The sequence below is a fragment of the Rhincodon typus genome, chromosome 35 (assembly GCF_021869965.1).
Source record: "Rhincodon typus isolate 14 chromosome 35, sRhiTyp1.1, whole genome shotgun sequence".
NCBI classification, from domain to species: Eukaryota; Metazoa; Chordata; class Chondrichthyes; order Orectolobiformes; family Rhincodontidae; genus Rhincodon; species Rhincodon typus.
The window spans coordinates 3698146-3719378 of record NC_063366.1 but is presented as its reverse complement, the minus strand read 5'-3'; the positions used below and the strand labels follow the sequence as shown (position 1 = coordinate 3719378).

General features: G+C 42.1%; 1 protein-coding gene, 1 long non-coding RNA gene and 1 pseudogene across 13 annotated transcripts in view; 2 read left to right on the top strand and 1 right to left on the bottom strand.

The window, feature by feature from the left end:
- Positions 1 to 19628, top strand: part of LOC109934414 (zinc finger protein 271-like) — a 39574-nt gene extending 19946 nt beyond the window's left edge. For 3 of the 9 annotated variants that reach the window (XM_048616802.1, XM_048616803.1, XM_048616801.1), the window contains one exon: positions 1105 to 4508. In XM_048616802.1, the coding sequence (XP_048472759.1) occupies positions 1559 to 2869 (1311 nt within the window). In that variant the 5' untranslated portion in view covers positions 1105 to 1558 and the 3' untranslated portion in view covers positions 2870 to 4508. Of the gene's footprint in view, positions 1 to 1104; positions 4509 to 14821; positions 15066 to 18593; positions 18667 to 19514 lie in introns of those variants that run through there. The other 6 variants (XR_007265584.1, XR_007265582.1, XR_007265586.1 and 3 more) reach the window with 6 other exon arrangements.
- LOC125487024 overlaps positions 8720 to 21233 on the bottom strand; it is a 23278-nt gene continuing 10764 nt past the window's right edge. For 2 of the 4 annotated variants that reach the window (XR_007265595.1, XR_007265596.1), the window contains exons 3-4: positions 17377 to 17551; positions 8720 to 9218 (exon numbers count right to left, since the gene is read on the bottom strand). This is a non-coding gene — a long non-coding RNA (uncharacterized LOC125487024). The remainder of the gene's footprint in view (positions 9219 to 17376; positions 17552 to 21233) is intronic. The other 2 variants (XR_007265597.1, XR_007265594.1) reach the window with 2 other exon arrangements.
- The window catches only part of LOC109934492, a 17331-nt pseudogene continuing 15967 nt past the window's right edge, over positions 19870 to 21233 (top strand).

The following is a 21233-nucleotide window of genomic DNA, read 5'->3' as shown; positions in this document are numbered from 1 at the left end:
ACTTCAGAGAGTACTTAAGTGTTAACCATGTTGTGTGGGACTGGAGTAACATTTAAATGAGACCAGATAGTTGCAGCAGGTTCTCTTCTCTGACGGACAATATTTAGATTTTTCAAATTCATGTGTATTACAAATTCCAGAATTAATGAAATTCTCCGCCACAACATGGAGTGATTCAAGGGAAGAGCAGGGATGCCTTTAAGAGGAAACGAGATAAGTTCATGAGGGAGAAAGAAACAGAGGGATTTGTTGATAGGGTGAGGTGAAGAGGGGTGAGAGGAAGCTGGTGTGAAGCATAAATACCAGCACGAACCAATTGGGTTGAATAGCCCGTTTCTCACTGTAATTCTATGTATATGACATCCTTGATTGGATTTGAATTCTCAATCCTTGGATTGTCAGTACAGCTCTGTAGCAATTCATTTGCTATACCTGCAGTCCCATTTATTGAAATTGCTTTCAATGCCTTTTCAAAATATTTTGCCTGAGGACCTCAGCATTTCCCAAAAGCATGGGCTTGGATTTAATAGTTTTGCCAAGTGCTGTGCTGAGAGCTAAATTTGGGATATGCAGAATGAGTGAGTGCAGTGTATCTAATTTCCCAGGATAAACCTGAACCCTCAATCAGCTACATTGAAGCAATATTTTTCTTCAAGAAATTCCTGCTCAGTGTGTTTTCCTCAAACAATTATCAAAAAAGAGAAAAAAAATGTAATTCTGTTCAGTATTCTCGATATTAAACACGTACTCTCATACTAAAACTTTTCATCACCAACACAGCTTGAGTTCATAGTGAATTGATGGCCCATTTTACACTCTGGCCAACAGTCTTTTCCATGGCTCTCACAGTGCATGGGAAGATGGAGGTATGGGCAGAGGAAAGAAAGTAGCCACATTGTCTGCTACTGCTCTGTATTCTGTGTCCCTACTGGAAACAGAGAGTGTGTGACAGTCAAGTGAAGAAAAACAAAGGACGTGTATGATATTCTACCCCCCCCCTCAAATAGCAGATGGGCACTAACTGTGGACCAGTCTCCAACTCCTCTTCAGTAAAGGAACAGAGGGAGTTGGAAAAAAATCTTATTTCCTTTTCATGTTTTACAGAAGAATGATACCAAACTACACCAGAGAATACAGTGAGGATAGTGGATGCAGAAAGATCTTCATCATCACCCAAAGGACATTCGCACAACTATGGGAAGATATCCAGACCCTTCACAGCATTGCTGAATGCAGAGAAGGTGGTGCAGTGAAACCATCATCTTGAAGTTGGTCAGGTCAGGACAGCTTTGACATATCATCAGATCTGAAACTGGTCACTGGTGTGGAGCCTTCCATCAGAACCGACCTTTCTGAAGGTTCGGCTGTGGGTGAGCGGTCTGGGTGAGGCTGGGAAAAGTGTGAGCGGCTCCAAGTGTGGTGAGAGCTTCAATCATTCATCAAGCCTCATGAATCACTAATTCCTACAGGTGAGACGCGGTTCAAATATCAGATGTGTGAAGAGGGTGCTACACTTACCTAACTTGAAGAGTGTACCTGTGTGTGCAAGGTCACCTTCATGGAACCAAAACGTTTCAAGTGTGAGGTTTGTGATAAAGCATTTGTGAAATCTACCCACCCACTGGTACGGCAGAGAATTCACACAGGGGAGAAACCATTAAGGTGTCAGGTATGTCAAGCAGCTTTCACCCAATCTTCCAATCCTGTGACACACCAGAAGACTCATACAGGTGAAAAGCCATTCACATGCAATGTTTGTGACAAATCCTTCCTGCAATCATCATATCTCCGTGCACACCAACGTAGTCACACTGGGGAGAAACCGTTCAAGTGCAAGGTTTGTGATAAATCATTCTCACTATCTTCAACTCTCCACCGACACAAACGTACTCACACAGGGGAAAAACCGTTTGTGTGCAAGATTTGTGACAAATCATTTTCGCAGTCATCAACTCTTCACGCACACCAACGCACTCATACCGGAGAAAGACCATTCACATGTAATGTGTGTGACAAATCGTTCACACAGTCAGGGAATCTCCGCACACACCAACGCACTCACACAGGGGAGAGACTGTATAGGTGTTTGGAGTGTGATAAATCATTCCCTAACTCATCGAGACTCCTGCTCCACCAGAGAATTCACACAGGGGAGAAACCATTCAGGTGTCAGATATGTCAGGCAGCTTTCACCCAATCTTCCAATCTCCTGACACACCAGAAGTTTCATACAGGAGAAAAGCCATTCACATGCAAGGTTTGTGACAAATCCTTTTTGCAATCATCATATCTCCGTGCACACCAACGTAGTCACACTGGGGAGAAACCATTCAAGTGCAAGGTTTGTGATAAATCATTTTCACTATCTTCAACTCTCCACCGACACCAACGTACTCGCACACGGGACAAACTGTTTGTATGCAAGATTTGTGACAAATCATTTTCGCAGTCATCAACTCTTCACGCACACCAACGCACTCATACCGGAGAAAAACCATTCACATGTAATGTGTGTGACAAATCGTTCACGCAGTCAGGGAATCTCCGCACACACCAACGCATTCACACAGGGGAAAGACTATATAAATGTTTGGAGTGTGACAAATCATTCCCTGACTCATCAAGACTCCTGCTCCATCAGAGAATTCACACAGGGGAGAAACCATTCATATGCAAGGTGTGTGATAAATCTTTCTCAAAGTCATCGAACCTACGTGCACACCAACGTGTTCACACTGGGGAGAAGCCATTTACATGTGACGTATGTGGCAAATCATTTTCGGAGTCATCAAACCTCCATAAACATCGACGCCTTCACACAAGAAGCGCAAGCAAGGGAAGCAGATGTATGTCACCAATATGCTGTTGAGAGCTGCACGGTCTCTGAAGAATGTTAATGTTGAAACAGAATGTGGGTCCTTCCAAACATAACCAGCAACACCACAACATGTGCCGGAAGTCATCAAACCAGCGAAGACATTGAATATGTCAGAACAGTGTCTTTCTCAGATAAAATAACAAGACAATGAGTCACAACCCTTCAAATGTTGCAGGAGGTTGTGATGCCCATTAAGGAATACATTTTTTACTGTAAGAGACTATTGGACGAACAGATGAGGTGATTGTTCAAGATGGCATCTTGTACAAAGGCAACAGGGTCATTATCCCTAAAGAGATGAGAAGAAAGATGCTGAAGCACATCCTACACAAACCATCGAGGAATTGGGTCTAATGTGAGGAAAGTAAGAGATATACATTACTGTCCAAACATGAGCAATGGATGAAGGACCACAGTGCTTGTATTGGACATCAAACTAAATGAGATAAAGAGCTGCTCATGACTAGTTACATCCCAGACAGCCCATGAATGAAGTTTGGGGTACAGCTCTTCAATCTCACTGGAAATGATTATCTCATCAGATTTGACCACTTTTGAGACATCAGGGAGTCAGAGCAGCTAATGTCACCAAATCTGAGTGAGATCGTAGCATGTCTGAAAGCATACTTCAGTCATCATGACATTGCTGACATTGTGATCAGTGGCAATGATCTCAAATCACGAGTGAAGATCAGACACCTTAGCAATGCTTGGGAAATTCAGCACCGCCTATATCTGCCAGTGAAGTCAAACGCTGAGGCAATGTGTAAATTGCCAAAGGGATCACCCAAAATATCGAGTACATCCAGCACAGATGTGTACAACACAATCTTAAAGTAGAGATTTACAATTACTAAAGGCACAGTTTTACAATTAATAAAAGCTCCTAATGTTTTCGAATCCAGTCACTGAGAGCAGACCACACTGAGGCTGCTCTTCTAAATGATAAAAAGCTACTGAGTCCGGAAGTAGTGACAACAATGAGTGAGAAGATGAAAGAGAACTGACAGAAATTTAATAACTTTAATACCACTTCCAATTATTGTAGGAGTTGAGAATTGGAGTGTCATTCAGACAGTATACATTCAACAAAAGTCAGCTCCCTTGGCCACCTGGGATCTGTATACAGAAGTCGTCACCTCAATCAGACACAGTGAAAATGACTGATCAGATCTATCATCAGTACTGCAGTCATCTACCTGCAACTTAAGAAGCTGCTCCTTCACAGCAGACAGAGACGGAAGAGGCAAATCTGATTTCAAAACCTAAGAAAGCAACTGAACAGCCATCAGTCCGAACCATTCTCTCACAATGCATCAGATCAGCAGCAACAGCCAACACACCAGCAATACTTGCCATGGTAATCATATTCCCCCGAGAAGCAAAGTCATCTCAGGAACTAGGTGACATGAAATATATAGCCCTGCGACAACTTGTCGGTGTAATATTAGAAAAGCTGAATGCTTTAAAGTTATATGGGTAATACTGTGTGGGCATGGATGAAATTGGAACAGACCAGAAAGAACCAACAGATTTTTCTCCATGTCTGATAATTTTCTTTGTAAAACATAAATTGAAACTGATAGTGCATGTAATTTTTTTTCGACATAAAACAGGGTGTTCTGATAAATCTCTTTGTGCACTGTCACTTCCCATGTTCTCTGACCTCATGTCACTTTATGTCATTTAATTATCAGTAAAGTTATCGGACAGTAGCCATTAAACCTACCTTATGAAGCAGACTCCTTTTCCAAGGGGCTCCCTTTAGTTCTGTTTCCTGTGCACTGGATGCCGTGTCCAATTCAGACCAGTGTATTTCTGTGCACCCTATCCAGTTCAGCCAAGGGTACTGCAGCAATCCCTGTCCAGTTCAGATATGGGTATTCCCTGTGCTCCGTGTCCAGTTCAGACCGGGAGATTCCCGTGTTCCCTGTCCAGTTCAGACAAGGAGATTCCGGTGCTCTCTGTCCAGTTCAGACCGGGTGGTTCCCAAAGTGTTTACAGCTCTCATGGAAAACCTGAGATTGAAAGGGTGACGGGAGATGAAGGATTGGGGAGAAGGTGACATGACATAGTCCATCTCCAGATTATTTACAGGCTGAGCTGCAGTTTGGGATCTTCCTACAACTGAGTGAGTTCAAACGTCAGAAATGGAGATCTGACCTGGTAAGAGCTTTAGGACACTGTCTGCAAGCAGTGGAGTCTGAGATTGGGGGAATAGGGATGAAGTGAGAGGAGGGAATGTTGAGGTGCAAGAATGCGCTGGGAGGAGTGGCCAAAGAGCTGGTGGTGACAGAGAAACAGAGCAGTGTATCAAAGAGAGTAGAGTCATTTGGAACGCTGTGGGGGGGGGGAAAGTAAAATGTGTTTTGAGATGCTATCATACTGAAGGTAGCGATAAAAAATCTGTTGAAAATTGGGGCGATCACCCACCTCTGGAATTCAGCCCTTTTGTCCATGTTTGAGCCAAGGCTGTAATGAGCTGAGTGGCCTGGTAGAAGAAAAATGCGAGGAGCAAGGTGAGGACTGTGGCAAAATGATTTCACTGGAAAAAGGGAAAGGGTGAGTGCATGAATGTAGTAGTTGTGTTCAGTTTCTCGTTCAGTTTCTTTTCAATTGTTACCTCCTGGATATTCATAGTGGGACACTGAGCGGATGATGATTAGACTCTTTTTGAAAATGGTCAATACCTGGCTCTTGTGGTACCAAAATTACTGCCAGTTGTCAACCCAAGCCTGGCTGTTGTCTTAGCCTTGCAGAAAGTTGACACAAACTGCTTCAGTATCTGAGGAGTCGTGAATAGAGCTGAATGTTGTGCAATCGTTGGCAAACACCACCATTTCTGACCTTCTGATGGAGGGAAGATCTTCGATGAAGCAGCTGAAGAGTGTTTGGCCAATGAAACTGAGGAACACCTGCGACAACTACAACCATCTTCCTATGTGTCAGGTATGACTCTAACCAGCAGAGGGCTTTCACCTGATTTTTATTAATTCCAGTTCTCAGAGTCATACAGCATGGAAACAGACCCTGTAGTCCAACCAGTCCATGCTGAACATTATCCCAAACTAAGCTAGTCTCACCTGCCTGCTCCTTGCCCGTCTCCTTCCAAACCTTTCCCATTCATGAACTTATCCAAATGTCTTTTAAACAACCAAGCTCCTTGGTCAAATGCCACATTCAGTCAAATGTGCTGATATCATGGGCGATTACTCCCCTCTGGAATTCAGCTCTTTTGTCCATGTTTGAGCCAAGGCTGTAATGAGGTCAGGAGCTGAGTGGCCCTGGCGGAAGAAAAACTGTGCATCACTGAGCAGGTTATTGCTAAGCAGGCGCTACTTGATTGCACAGTTGATGGCACCTTCCATCACTTTACTGATGATTCAGAGTAGACTGGTGGTGCAGTAATCGGCTGGATTGGATTTGTCCTGCTTTTTGTGTGCAGGACATACGTAGGTAATTTTCCAAATAGATGCCAGTGTTGGAGTTGTACTGGAATAGTTTGACTTGGGTGCAGCAAGTTCTATGGTACAAGTCTTTTGTACTTTTGCTGGAATGTTGCCAGTGTCCAGAGCCTTTGTGGTATGCAGTTTCTTGATGATACTATTTCTTGTTATCACATGGAGTGAACTGAATTGGCTGAAGACCAGCATCTGTAAGGCTGGCAATCTCTGGAGCAAATCATCTATTCCTTGTCATTTTCACTCATGTGCTGACTTCACCAACATTGAGGATATGGATATATGTGGGGCCTCCTCTACCAGAGAGCTGCTTAATTGTCCACCACTTAACTCTGGATGTGGCGGGACTGCAGAGCTTAGATCCATTGGTTATGGAATCACTTTGTCTATCACTTGCTATTTATGCTGTTTGGCATGCAAATAGTCTTCTTTTGGAACTGTAAACAGTCGACACCTCAATTTTCAGCATGCCTGGTGCTGCTTCTGGCATGCCCTCCTGCACCCTCTATTGAACCAGACTGGATCTCAGTGATGTAGTGGTGGAGCAGGGTATATGCTGGTCCATGAGGTTGCAGTATGTATTTGCATATGATTGTGCTGCTACTGATGACCACAGCACTTTATGTATGTCCAGTCTTGAGCTGCTATTTGTCTGCAAAGACGGTCCCACTTAGCACAGTGATGGTGCCGTACGACAACATGATGTAAGATATTTTCAATGTGAAGGCAGGACTTCATCTCATTATTGGTGAATATAAAGCCAAGTAGACTTTTTCTTCTGGTATGTTCCTTCACCACCTGCTGCACAACCAACCGAGGAGCTATGTCTTTTTCCACATGACCAGCTCAACCGTTGGAGTGCTGCCAAGCCACCCTTGGTAGTGGACATTAAAATTCCACACCTGGGATACGTTCTGCACCATTTCCAACCTCAATGCATCCTCCAAGTGTTTTTCAACATGGAAAACTGATTGATCAGTCGAGGGCAGGCGATACATCGTAATGAGCAGGAGGTACCCCTGCCCATTTTTGACCTAGTACCGTGAGACTTCATGGTGTCCCAGATCTGGCAGATTATATAACTAGAGTTCTAGGTAGGGCTTTTAAGTAATTAGTGGGAGAAAGAAACACTTAAAAGAAAGAATATTGCAGAGGTGCAGGATGATAAATAGAGAAACAATAATCAAAGTGTGACAGAAAGGAAAAGAAAATATAAGCAGAAGAGCACAGCAAAAATTAGAATCAGAATAAGTGATGATGGTAAAAAGTTCTTTAAAGTTTTAAAAATATATTTATCTCAATGGACACAGTATTTGTAACAAGATAGATTAGTTGACAGAAAAAATAGAAATAAATGAATATGACTTGATGGCTATTAAGGAGACATGATTGCAGGGTGACCAGGACTGGGAACTCAAATTCAAGAGTGTTCGACCTTCTGGAAAAAGATACACAGAAAGGAAAACGAAGTGGGGTAAGGGGTATGTACGTACAGTGGTGAATAGTGATATGGGTTTAATAGATGATGATGATGTGAAATCAGATTGTGTGGAATTAAGGAATAGCAAGAGAAAGAAGTCACAGATCAAAGTCGTGTGTTGGCTCTATAGTTGGTATAGATAATTTCAGTCTGCATATTGACCGGTCAAATCAGGTAAGTGTAAGGGTAACGTGTTGCAAAGTTGGGCAGAGTACTTGTGGATTGGAAGGCAGGACATTACAATATGGTGTTTGTAAAATGTTTGTGTTTGTAAAATGCTGTGGCAAAAGCAGTGTATGGTCTCTTTAAAAGGTGATGTGCTTTTTCTATGCTTTGAGATTTAAAACAAATGACTGTGGGTTTGCAGGTGCACAGAGCACCTGAATTGAAACATTTGTATCAAAAGGCTAAACTGTTAGCAGGCAAAGCAGCATTTTTACCAAGACAGCAAGTTCTTACATTTAGCCAATTAATTTAAACCAGGACCAATGAAATTTAAATCCAATGGTTTTGACAATGTTCGACCAATCCTACTGTAAGAAATTGATATGGGCATTGATGAGGGCATTTAAAAAATCTGGAGACAGCCAACTGGCATCTGCCAAGAGAACAGCCGTCAGCTCTAAAAGAAAGAATCACTGGTTCTCACAGCCTTAGAGTTAGCTCCATCTAAGTTGAAGGTACCTACGGCACAATTAGTTAATGTTTCTGACAGAAGAATTCATCAGAGAAGACACAGAACATTCCGGAACACACTGGCTGTGGTTTTGAGAGTCTAAATTCTAATTTAAATAATTTTGGTTTATATAAGTGGTACTTGTATTTATTGGAACAGCATACCATTAGAATCTTGTTTTATTCAGGAATAGTTAATACTTAGAAGGAATTTGTTTGGTTTGTTAATAGTTCAGTTAACTTGTTTATTGTTAGAGTTAGATAAACAAGTTGTTACTTGATTATACAGTGAGTGTCAGAGGTTTATTTTATTTAACCACTCCTTTCTAACAGATTGGGGCTCGTTTAACAGATTATAGGGTGAGGCATGCCTCTGTGTGTTTCAGTTCTATAAATCAGAGAGGGGGTCGACAACCACTTTGTAACTGATTGGGGGCTCGGGTCCAGGATCTGGCCAGCTCAGGTCTAGAATTGGAACAGGTTGGGACAGATCAGGTCCAGGATTAGGACAGATTTGGACCGATTTGAACAAATTTGGGCTACGTAAGGTCCCAGCAGATTTAAACAGACTTGGGGACTAGTATCCTAGAGCTTTAAATTAAGTGGAAAATCTGTTTAATTTTGCTTTCTTGTTGTTGGTTACATCAAAAGTGGTGAAACGGCTCTTCACATTGCTAAAGATGTTTTGTAGGTTGAAGGTGCTTCCCAAATTTGCCAAGGAAGTCTAGAAAGACAGAAAAAGGGGACACTTTTAGAAGTAGCAAACAGGCTAGAATAGGGTTTAATGAAGGCCAAGTGGAAAGTTGAAATTGTAACAGACAAGCATTTAGGTATACCAGAGAAACAGTCAAGTGCAGTGCAGTTGGAAAAAAATTAAATTGCAAATGAGACAATTGGAATTAGAAAGTCAACTTAAAGAAAGGGAAAGAACATTTGAATTTGAAAAGATGAATTCGGAACTTGAAGCCTTTTTCATTTCCTTTGAGAAATTGGCTGAACAGACGAACTGGCCAGACACTATGTGGGTAAAGTTAATTCAGACCAAGTTGGTAGGCAGGGCTGCTGAGGTGTTTGCAGTGCTGTCAGAGGAGGTGTCAAGAGAACATGAAGTAAAACAGGCTATTTTGAATGCCTAAGAATTGGTACTAGAAGCATATAGACAATGGTTCAGAAACGTAAGAAAGGAACCAGATCAGACTCATATCGAGTTTCAAAGAATTAAACAGAGCAACTTTGATAGATGATTGAGATCATGAAAGATCGAAAAGACATATGAGGATCTTAGTAATGTTATTCTGCTGGAGGAGTTTAGAATCTCAGAAATAATCAGAACTCATGTTGAGGGACAGAAAGTTAACACAGCGAGAAGAGCTGCAGAGATGGCGGATGAATATACATTAGTGCATAAATCAAAATGTAGCTTCCAATAGCAATTTCATTCCACGAGGGATCGAAACTGGGAAAGAGAGTGATCCTTCATGAAAAACAAAATATAGATACATTGGGAACAGTTTAACACGTGTGTAAAATACTACGGGGAAAGCAGCGCGTGTCCCTTCAAAAGATGATATGCTTTTTCCATGCTTAGACATTCAAAAAGGATGTCTGTGTGTTTGCAGGTGCATGGAGCACCTTTTGAAACATTTGTATCAAAAGGCTATACTGTTAGCAGGTAAAGCAGCATTTTTACCAAGACAACATTTTTAAAAATTTAGCCAATTAATTTAAACCGGGCCCTGAAGTACCAAAACCCAATTCAATTTAAATCTGATTGTTTTGACAACATAGAACCAATCCCATTATAAGAAACTGATTTGTCATCAAGGTATAAAAGATGAGGGCATTTGGAAAACTGGGAGAGAGCCAACTGTCATCTGCCAAGAGATCGGCTCTTAGCTCTAAAAGAAAGAATCACTGGCTCTCACAGAAGTATCTAAGACTTAGAGTCAGCTCCATCTAAATTCAAGGTGTCTATGGCACAAATAGTTAATTTTCCTGACAGAAGGATTCACTGTGAAGGTGTTCCTGACAAAAGAATTCTTCGGAGAAGACACAGGACATTCAGGAAGACGTAATTTGGCTGTAATTTTGAGAGACTAAATTTTACTTTTCTTTAATTTTGTATTATTTAAGTGGGAGTTGTATTCGTTGGAACAGCATACCATTAGAACCTTGTTTTATTTGGGAATAGTTAGTAGTTAGAAGGAATTTGTTTGGATTGTTCACTGTTAGAGTTAGATAAATAAATTGTTACTTGTTAATTATAAAGTGAGTGTCAGGGATCATTTTATCTCACCACTCCTTATAACAGACTGGGGGCTCTGAGATTGTTCCTTATGTTGCAGAATATACCTGGGAAAAAGCTATTTTAGATTTAGGAATGAGTAATCAGGTAAGATTAAGGATCTTTGAGGGAATGGCAGTCGAAGTGTGGAAAATGTCAAGTTCAGTTTGAGGGAGTGCAACTTTGGTCCCAAACTTGTGTACACACACAAAGACAATTACTTATGAAGAAAGAGTTGTCTAAAGTAAGCAGGAGAAATAGACTCAGAGTAAGGTCTGTCGATGAGCAGTGACAGACAGATAAAATTATAATACTCAGCAAAAATTTATTCAGGTCAAAAAGAAGGATTTGACGACAAGGATGACAATCCACAGTGAACAAAGTTGGAAAAGGAGAGCTTCTAATTAAAAACTAAGGCATACAAAGTGACACAAATTAGTGGTAGACCACAGGTTGGGAACTTTTTGTTAGGAGCAAGCAGCAGATGACAAAAAGTTAATAAATTGGGAGAAAATTGCTTATGGAAGTAAATTGGAAAGGAATATAAAAATCCAGCTGCAAGAGCATCTATACGTATAAAAAATATAAAGAGAATAGTTGAAATGGAGCACATAACTGGAGAATTGATAATAGGAAGCTGGGAAATGTCAGATAATTTAAACCAGTATTTTGCAATGGTCTTCACAGTAGAAGATCCAATAATAATTCCAAAGATATCAGATAAGCAGGTGATAATTGGAGGAAAAGCCTTGTAACAATCTCTATCACTTCTGTTCTGAAGAATGACCACTGGCTTCCTCTCTACAGGTGCTGTAGAGCTGCTGAGTTTTTCCAGCAATTTTGGATTTTGTTTCTGAAAGTAGACAATTTGCCGGGACCTGAGGACCTACATCCAAAGGTTTTAAAGGAAGCGGCTGCAGAGATAGTGAAAGCATTAGTCAAAATGTTTCGGAATCACTGGATTCTGGGAAGTTTCCATCACATTGGAAATCTGTTAATGTGATGCCACTGTTTGAGTTGGGAGGGAGACAGATACAGAAAATGATAGGCCTGTTAGACGAACTTTGTCCTTAGGAAAATACTTGAATCCATTATTAAGGAAGAAATAGGTCATTCACAAAGCAGATCAAGCAGACGACATGTCTTCAGACATGTCTTCATAAAGGGGAAAACATGTTTGACAAATCACCTAGAGTTTTTGAGGATATAACAAGATGATGGGAGATGATAAAGGAGAACCGGAAAATGGATTGTATTTGGATATCCAGAAGGCATTCAGTGAAGTACCACATAAAAGTTGACTACAGATGTTAGGAGATGATGGTATTAGCACAGATTAAGGATTGGTTAACACACAGAAGCCAGATCTGGGAATAGTCTTTTTCGGCTTAGAACAACTTAACTCACAGAGTGCCACGCCTTGGTCTCAATTATTTATGATTTATGTTAATGACTTGGAGGAAAGGGCAAATTGCAATATATCCAAATTGGCTGATGATACAAAAATAGATGGGATAGCATGTTGTGATGTGAATACAATGAATCAGCAAAGAGGTAAAGATTGGTTGAGAGTGACTGGGCAAAATCCTGGCGGATGGAATGTAGGAAAATGTGAGATTGTGGTGGATTTTGGTAGAAAGAACCAAAAGTCAGATGATTATTTACACAGAAAAGGAATGCAAAAAAGTGCAACACAGAACACAAGAACACAAGAACTAGGAGCAGGAGTAGGCCGTCTGGCCCTTCGAGCCTGCTCCGCCATTCAATAAGATCGTGGCTGATCTTTTCATGGACTCAGATCCACTTACCCGCGTTCTCACCGTATCCCTTAATTCCTTTATTGTTCAAAAAAAATCTACCTTTTTTTTAAAAAGCGTTTACTGAAGTAGCGTCAACTACTTCACTGGGCAAGGAATTCCATAGATTAACAACCCTCTGGGTGAAGAAATTCCTTCTCAGTTCAGTCCTAAATCTGCTCCCTCTAATCTTGAGGCTATGACCTCTTGTCCTAGCTTCACCTGCTAGTGGAAACAAGCTCTCTACTTCTATCTTATCTATTCCCTTCATAATTTTATATGTTTCTATAAGATCCCCCCTCAATCTTCTGAATTCCAATGAATATAATCCCAATCTACTCAGTCTCTCCTCATAAGCCAACCCCCTCAACTCCGGAATCAACCGAGTGAATCTCCTTTGCACCCCCTCCAGTGCCAGTACATCCTTTCTCAAGTAAGGAGACCAAAACTGCACACAGTACTCTAGGTGTGGCCTCACCAGCACCTTGTACAGCTGCAACATAACCTCTCTGCTTTTTATTCCAATCCCTATAGCAATGAAGGACAAAATTCCATTTGCCTTCCTAATTACTTGTTGTACCTGCAGACCTACCTTCTGTGATTCATGCACAAGGACACCCAGGTCCCTCTGCATAGCAGCATGCTGTAACTTTTTACCATTCAAGTAATAATCCTTTTTACTATTACTCCTACCAAAATGTATGACTTCACATTTATTTACATTGTATTCCATCTGCCAGACCTTTGCCCACTCACTCAATGTATCTCCGTTCCTCTGCAAAGTTTCACAGTCCTCTGCACACTTTGCTTTGCCACTCATCTTAGTGTCATCTGCAAACTTTGACACCCTACATGTGGTCCCCAGCTCCAAGTCATCTATATAAATTGTAAATAATTGCGGTCCCAACACCGATCCCTGAGGCACACCACTAGTCACTGACTGCCAGCTAGAATAGCACTCATTTATCCCCACTCTTTGCTTCCTGTTAGTCAACCAATCCTCTATCCATGCTAATACTTTACCCTTAATGCCATGCATCCTTATCTTATGCAGTAGCCTCTTGTGCGGCACCTTGTCAAAGGCCTTTTGGAAGTCTAGGTACACCACACCCCCTGGGTCCCCATTGTCCACCTCGCTCGTAATGTCTTCATAGAATTCCAAAAGATTTGTCAAGCATGACCTGCCCTTCATGAACCCATGCTGCGTCTGCCCAACGGTACAATTCCTATCAAGATGCTTTGCTATTTCTTCCTTGATAATAGACTCAAGCATCTTCCCCACTACAGAGGTTAAGCTAACTGGTCTATAATTCCCCATCTTTTGTCTACTTCCCTTTTTAAACAGTGGCGTCACATTTGCTGTTTTCCAATCTACTGGGACTGCCCCAGAGTCCAGCGAATTTTGGAAAATTACCGCCAGTGCACCTGCTATTTCTCCCGCCATCTCTTTTAGTACCCTGGGATGCATTCCATCAGGGCCAGGAGACTTATCAATCCTTAGCTCCATTAGCTTGCCCAACACTACCTCTTCCGTAATTATGATTGTTTCCAGGTCCTCACCTACCTTAGTCTCTTTGTCTATTACTGGCATGTTATTAGTGTCCTCCACTGTGAAGACCGATACAAAATACCTGTTCAATGCCTTGGCCATTTCATCATATCCCATAACTAAATTCCCCTTCTCATTGCTCTAAAGGGCCAACGTTTACTTTAGCCACTCTTTTTCGTTTTATATATTTAGAAACTTTTCCTATCTGTCTTTATATTCTGTGCTAGTTTTTTCTCATGTTCTATCTTACTTTTCCTTATAGCTCTTTTTGTGGCTTTCTGTTGACCTTTAAAGTTTTCCCAATCTTCTAGTTTCATGCTGTTTTTGGCCACTTTGTATGCCTTCTCTTTCAATTTGATAGCCTCCCTTATTTCTTTAGACACCCATGGCAGATTACCCCTTTTCTTACAGTCCTTCCTTTTCATTGGAATATACTTTTGCTGAGCACTTTGAAAAATTGCTTTGAAAGTCCTCCACTGCTCGTTAACTGTCCCACCATAAAATCTTTGTTTCCAGTCTACTTTAGCCAAGTCCTCCCTCATTCTATTGTAGTTCCCCTTGTTCAAGCACAGGACCCTGGTATTGGATTTTATCTTCACACTCTCCATCTGTATTTTAAATTCAACCATACTGTGATCACTCCTTCCAAGAGGATCCCTAACTATGAGGTCATTAATTATTCCTGTCTCATTACACAGGACCAGGTCCAGGATAGCTTGCTCCTGCGTTGGTTCCATTACATACTGTTCAAGAAAACTATCACGGATACACTCAATGAACTCCTCCTCAAGGCTACCCTGACCGAGCTGTTCGACCAATCTACAAGTAGGTTAAAACCCCCATGAAAATTGCCGTACCATTTTTACAGGCATTAGTTATTTCTTTGTTTATTGCCCGCCCCAATGTGATGTTATTATTTGGTGGCCTATAGACTACGCCTATCAGTGACTTTTCCTCTTAGAATTTCTAATTTCCACCCAAATGGATTCAACCTCATTCTCCATAGAACCTATATCATCTCTCAGCACCGCCCTGATGGCGTCCTTGAATATCAGGGCTACACCACCTCCCTTACCTTCCTGTCTGTCCTTCCGAATAGTCTGGTACCCTTGGATATTTAACTCCCAGTCGTGACCATCCTGTAACCATGTCTCCGTAATGGCTACCAAATCATATTCATTCGCAATGATTTGTGCCGTTAACTCATCAACCTTGTTACGAATGCTACGAGCATTCAGGTAAAGTGCCTTTATGCTAGCTTTCTTACCCTCATGATTTCCAACATCTCTAATAATATCTCCTGAGTTATCCTTCCTTTTTGCTTCTTTCATAGTCTGCCTTGAACTTAAACCCTCCTGCACACATGCTAACCTGCTGCTTACCTTTTTATTTACCATCATACTCCCTGTCGTTTTCCCTTTCCCTTCCCCGCAACTCACTAGTTTAAAGTCCTAGTGACCACCCTATTTATCCTTTTCGCAAGAACACTGGTTCCAGATCGGTTCAGGTGGAGACCGTCCCATCGGTACAGATCCCTCCGGTTCCAAAACTGATGCCAATGCCCCATGAAATGGAACCCCTCTTTCCCACACCACTCCCTTAGCCACGTGTTTACTTCCCTAATTTTCTTATCCCTAAGACAATTTGCACGTGGCTCGGGCAGTAATCCGGAGATTATGACCCTCGAGGACCTGTTCCTTAATTCGTTCCTAGTGCTTGATAATCCCCAAACAGGTCCTCCATCCTAGCCTTGCCTATGTTGTTAGTCCCAACGTGGACCACAACAACTGGATCCTCCCCCTCCCGCTCCAATATCCTTTCAAGCCAGTCAGAGATGTCCTGCACCCTGGCACCAGGCAGGCAACACACCATGCGGGACTCCCGATCCGGCTTGCAAAGGATACTATCTATCCCCCTAACGATAGAATCCCCTATAACTACCACTTGTCTATTTGCTCCCCCCTCTTGAATGGCCTTCTGCACCATGGTGCCGCGGTGAGCTGGCTCATCCTCCCCACAGCCCTTTTCCTCATCCACACAGGGAGCAAGTATCTTGTACCTGTTGGATAAGGTCAAAAGCTGAGGCTCCTCCACTCCTGAACTCAGGATCCCCTTACCTGCCTCACTTGCAGTCACACCCTGTTGTCTCTGATCACTGAATTTGAATTACTTAATCTAACAGGTGTGACTGCCTCCTGAAACAAAGCGTCCAGGGAGCTCTCCCCCTCCCGGATGTGCCGCAGTGTTTGAAGCTCAGATTCCAGATCTTCAACTCTGAGCCGCAGTTCTTCCAGCAACCAACACTTGCTGCAGAACGATCTGGGTGTTCTTGTGTGTGAAACACAAAACATTAGCATGTAGGCACGGCAAGTAATCACGAAGGCAAATGGAGTTTTAGCCTTTATTGCAAGGGCATTCATGTTTAAAAATGGGGAGCTCTTGTTCCAACTTTACAAGGTATTGGTGAGGCTATACCCGGAGCATCCTTCCCGCACCCCACCCCTGTTCCTACCCCAGAGATCTGTGGAGGTTAGATCACTGAAAGTATTTTTAAAAAGAAGTAGCTAGATGTTTTAAATATCAAGAAGTTGAGGGCTGGCATCAAAGAACAGTTGATATGTGAGGCAGATCATCCATTATCTTATAGAATGGCTATAAAGAATAAATAGCCTACTCCTGCTCCAATTTCTTTGGTTCTAGTTTTCCACAACTCAGCCTGGCCAAACTTCCTTTAGTGTACATTGTCCCTTGCCCTAAACTCACATTTTTCTCTCATTTATCTCCACTCATGCCCTCTCTGAGCTCATCTTGTCTACAAGATGCACCTCCTGTTCCCTCAACCCAATTCTCACTGAATTGCTGACATCCAGTTTTCCCTCTTGGTCGCACATTAGATGATATGTTAGGTGTGCCACTGTTAGTTGAGAGAGAAAAAAAAAGTTAACATTTTGAATTCAGTGTGAACTTTGTTCAGAGTTGTTCTCAGGTTCCCATCTCCTGTGCATGTGTTGATCCCACCACTGCATGTCAGTGCTGCTTTTGGTACTGTGGGTCTTCCTTTTCTGACCTGCTGTCAAACACATGTGAGGACACTCATTCCACATTAATCTTGTCAGTTTGAAAGCCTGTGAGGATGAAGAATGTTATTTCCACACTCGAAATCTCTGTCAAACATTTACCAGGGGAGCTGAGACAGCAGCTGCAATAAGTGAGATTTTATTCAGATGGGACAATGACAAGTTTAAATCCCCACCTGATCTGCTGCTCAATGTCACCTCCATTTCACCGAACAGTTTCCGAAGTTTCAGGAAATTCATGATGCTTCAGAAATATTTGGTCTGACTGTGAGAGACGTCAATCAGAGAGCTCACCGACTCTGCCCATTCTCTCCTCTTCCTCTTCCAGAGCTGGTTCACTTCCTATAGGGACTGAAAACCAATGAGGAGATGGTGAGTGAAGGAGCAGCTTTTATACAAATTGTATCCCATAATATCCACACCAATCTTCAGGCAGTCTGACTATCCTGTGGGCAATCAGGGGTGGAAATGCTGTGTGAGAAGATCCAGCTGAGAGAGCTGTTTACTCAGTGCTTTGTGCTGAACTGTTAGACTAGAGCTATGTGTTGGATATTGAGTGTGTTTATTGAAAGCATTTCCCTTCTCATTTCCAGGCTGTGTTGTCCATGGTTCATTCCTGAATATGAGAAGGTGAGGTGTAATAAAACAGATTGTCTGAGGAAATTGACTGATTTCCTTATGATTATTGAAAAGCGTGCTATTATCCTGTAGAGTGTAATTTATTCACTGTCCTTGAGGAAATGAGGTCCTGTCCAAAGGGTACTGCTGAGGGTGTGTTGGCTTTTTGGGACTGTACAAAGGAATAGAAGTCAGCAATTTAGTGCCTCAAATATGTCCCACTATTCTGTGAGTTCAAAGTGCTAATGTGATCGAACTTTACTTTCCTGCCCTGTTCCCAGGTCCCTTCAAATGTTTGGTAAGCAAAAATCTCGCATTTAATATCGATCATAGATTTTGTACCATTTTTCATTTGTGGAACTGAATTCCAGTCTTCTCCTGTCCTTTGTGTCTCAAACTGTTTTTTCCAGAAAGATCTGCCTGTAAATTTTTAGATAGTCTCTCTGGTCCTAGACTCCCAAACCAGTGAAAATACTTCCTCTCTGTTCATCCTTCCTGTCTTTTAACAGGAGCAATATATCTTATTCTGACACAACGTCAAGATTGTCTAGATCTCTCTCATTTTCCTCTTAATATTGGAATTTGCTGTGATTGTTTATTATTGTTTGCTCAGGCACTTCAGACGGCAGTTCAGGGTCAACCATGTTGTGTGGGTCTGGAATCACATGTAGACCAGCCCAGGCAGCTGCAGCGGTTTTTTTTCCCGAAAGACAATTTTGGGTTTCTGTAATTTCATGTCTGTATTCTTCTTTTCCATCTATTTTACAAATTCCAGAGTCAATTAAATGGATCGCCACAACATGGAGTGGTTGAAGTGAAGAGCAGAAATGTCTTTTGCGGGAAATGAGGTAAGTTCATGAGGGAGAGAGGAACAGAAGGATTTGCTGACAGGCTGAGGTGAAGAAGGGTGAGAGGAGGCTGGTGTGAAGCTTATGCACCGGCATGGACCAATTGCGCTGAATCGCCTGTTTCTTACTGTATTGTATGTTTGTAACTTGCCATGGTTGGATTTGAATTCTCAATCTCTGGAATGTTAATCGAGTTCCAGAGCAATTCAACTGCCATAACTGGAGTCACATTTATTAAAATGTCTTTAAATGTCTTCTGTAAAGATCTTACCTGAAGGCTGGGCTCAGATTTGACAGTTTTGCCCAGTGCTGCGTCTGATAGCTGAAATTGGGATGTGCAGTCTGACTGAGCACAATGTATCTAATTTCCCAGGATAAGCCAGAACTGCTCAATCAGCTACTTTGAAGTAATATTTCCCTTAGAGTAATTGCTGCCCTGTGTCTTTTCCCTCAAATAGTTATCAAAAAGGGAAAGAATGTAATTCTATTGAGTGTTTTCGATATTAAACGCACACATTCACAGTAAGACTTTTCTTATCTAGCTCAAGACGATTTCAAAGCAAATTGATGGCCCATTTCACACTCCACCCGACAGTTTTTTCCATTGTCTTCGCAGTACCTGGGAAGATGGGGATCTGGGTGGAGGAAGGGAAGTAGCCACATTGTCTGCTCCTGGTCTCTACCTGCTGACCCTGCTAGAAATTGAGTTTGTGTGACAGTCAAGTGAAGAAAAACAAGGAAACAGGAGACCGACACTCAGTGTAGAAGTCTCTAACTGAAGAGTCAGGCTTTCAGCAAAGGAGGAGAGTGAGTTGGAGGAAATCATATTTCCTTTTCCTGTCTTACAGAAGGATTGCATCATATTGCACCAGAGAATACAGGAAGGATAGAAACTGCAGATAGATTCTGACCATCACTCAAGGAACAACTGTACAAATGTGTGGGAAAATGTCCATTCCCTTCACAGCATTGCTCAATGCAGAGGAAGTTGCGCAGTGAAACCATCATCTGGAATCACTTGGTTCAGGGGACAATATCATCAGATCTGAAACTGGTCATTGGTGTGGAACATTCCATCAGAACCGGCCTTTCTGAAGGTTCGGCTGTGGGTGATCAGTGAGGGTGAGGCTGGGAAGAAGTGTGAGTGACTCTAGGTCTGGTGAGAGTTTTACTCATTCATCGAGCCTGATGAACCATTGACTCATTCCTACAGGTGAGACACAGTTCAGATATGAGGTGTGAGAGGACGGCTCAAAGCAGTGCAACAGTTGTCTAATGTAAGGTGTATCTGGTGTATACCTGTGAATGCAAGGTCAGCTTCATGGAACAAAAACGTTTCAAGTGTGAGGTCTGTGATAAAGCATTTGCGAAATCTACCCACCTCCTGATACACCAGAGAATTCACACAGGGGAGAAACCATTCAGGTGTCAGATATGTCAGGCAGCTTTCACCCAATCTTCCAATCTCCTGACACACCAGAAGTTTCATACAGGAGAAAAGCCATTCACATGCAAGGTTTGTGACAAATCCTTCTTGCAATCATCATGTCTCCGTGCACACCAACGTAGTCATACTGGGGAGAAACCTTTCAAGTGCAAGGTTTGTGATAAATCGTTCTCACTATCTTCAACTCTCCACCGACACCAACGTACTCACACAGGGGAAAAACCGTTTTCATGCAAGATGTGTGACAGATCATTTTCGCAGTCATCAACCCTTCATGCACACCAACGCACTCATACTGGAGAAAAACCATTCACATGTAATGTGTGTGACAAATCATTCACGCAGTCAGGGAATCTCCGCACACACCAACGTACTCACACAGGCGAGAAACTGTATAAGTGTTTGGAGTGTGACAAATCATTCCCTGACTCATCAAGACTCCTGCTCCACCAAAGAATTCACACAGGGGAGAAACCATTCATGTGCGAGTTGTGTGAAAAGTCATTCTCAAAGTCATCGAACCTACGTGCACACCAACGTATTCACACTGGGGAGAAGCCATTTACATGTGACATATGTGACAAATCATTTTCGGAGTCATCAAACCTTCATAAACATCAACGCCTTCACACAAGAAGTACAAGCAAGGGAAGCAGATGGACGTCACCAATATGCTGTTGAGAGGTGCACGCTCTCTGAAGGAAGTTAATGCTGATACAGAATTTGGAGTCTTCCAAACTTAACCAGCATCAGCACAACAAGTGCCAGAAGACATCAAACCAGTGAAGACATTGAATATGTCAGAACAGTGTCTTTCTCAGATAAGATAACAACGCAATGAGTTACAACTCTTCAGATGTTGCAGGAGGTTGTGATGGGCATTAAGTATACTTTTTTTACTGTCAGAGACTATTGGACAAACAGATGAGGTGATCATTCAAGATGGCATCTTGTACAAAGGGAACAGGGTCATTATCCCTGAAGAGATGAGAAGAGAGATGCTGAAACACATCCTACACAAACCAGCAAGGAATCGGGTTTAGCTTGAGGAAGGTAAGGGATGTGTTTTCCTGCCCAAACATGAGCAATGAGATGAAGTACCACATCAGACAGTGCAGTG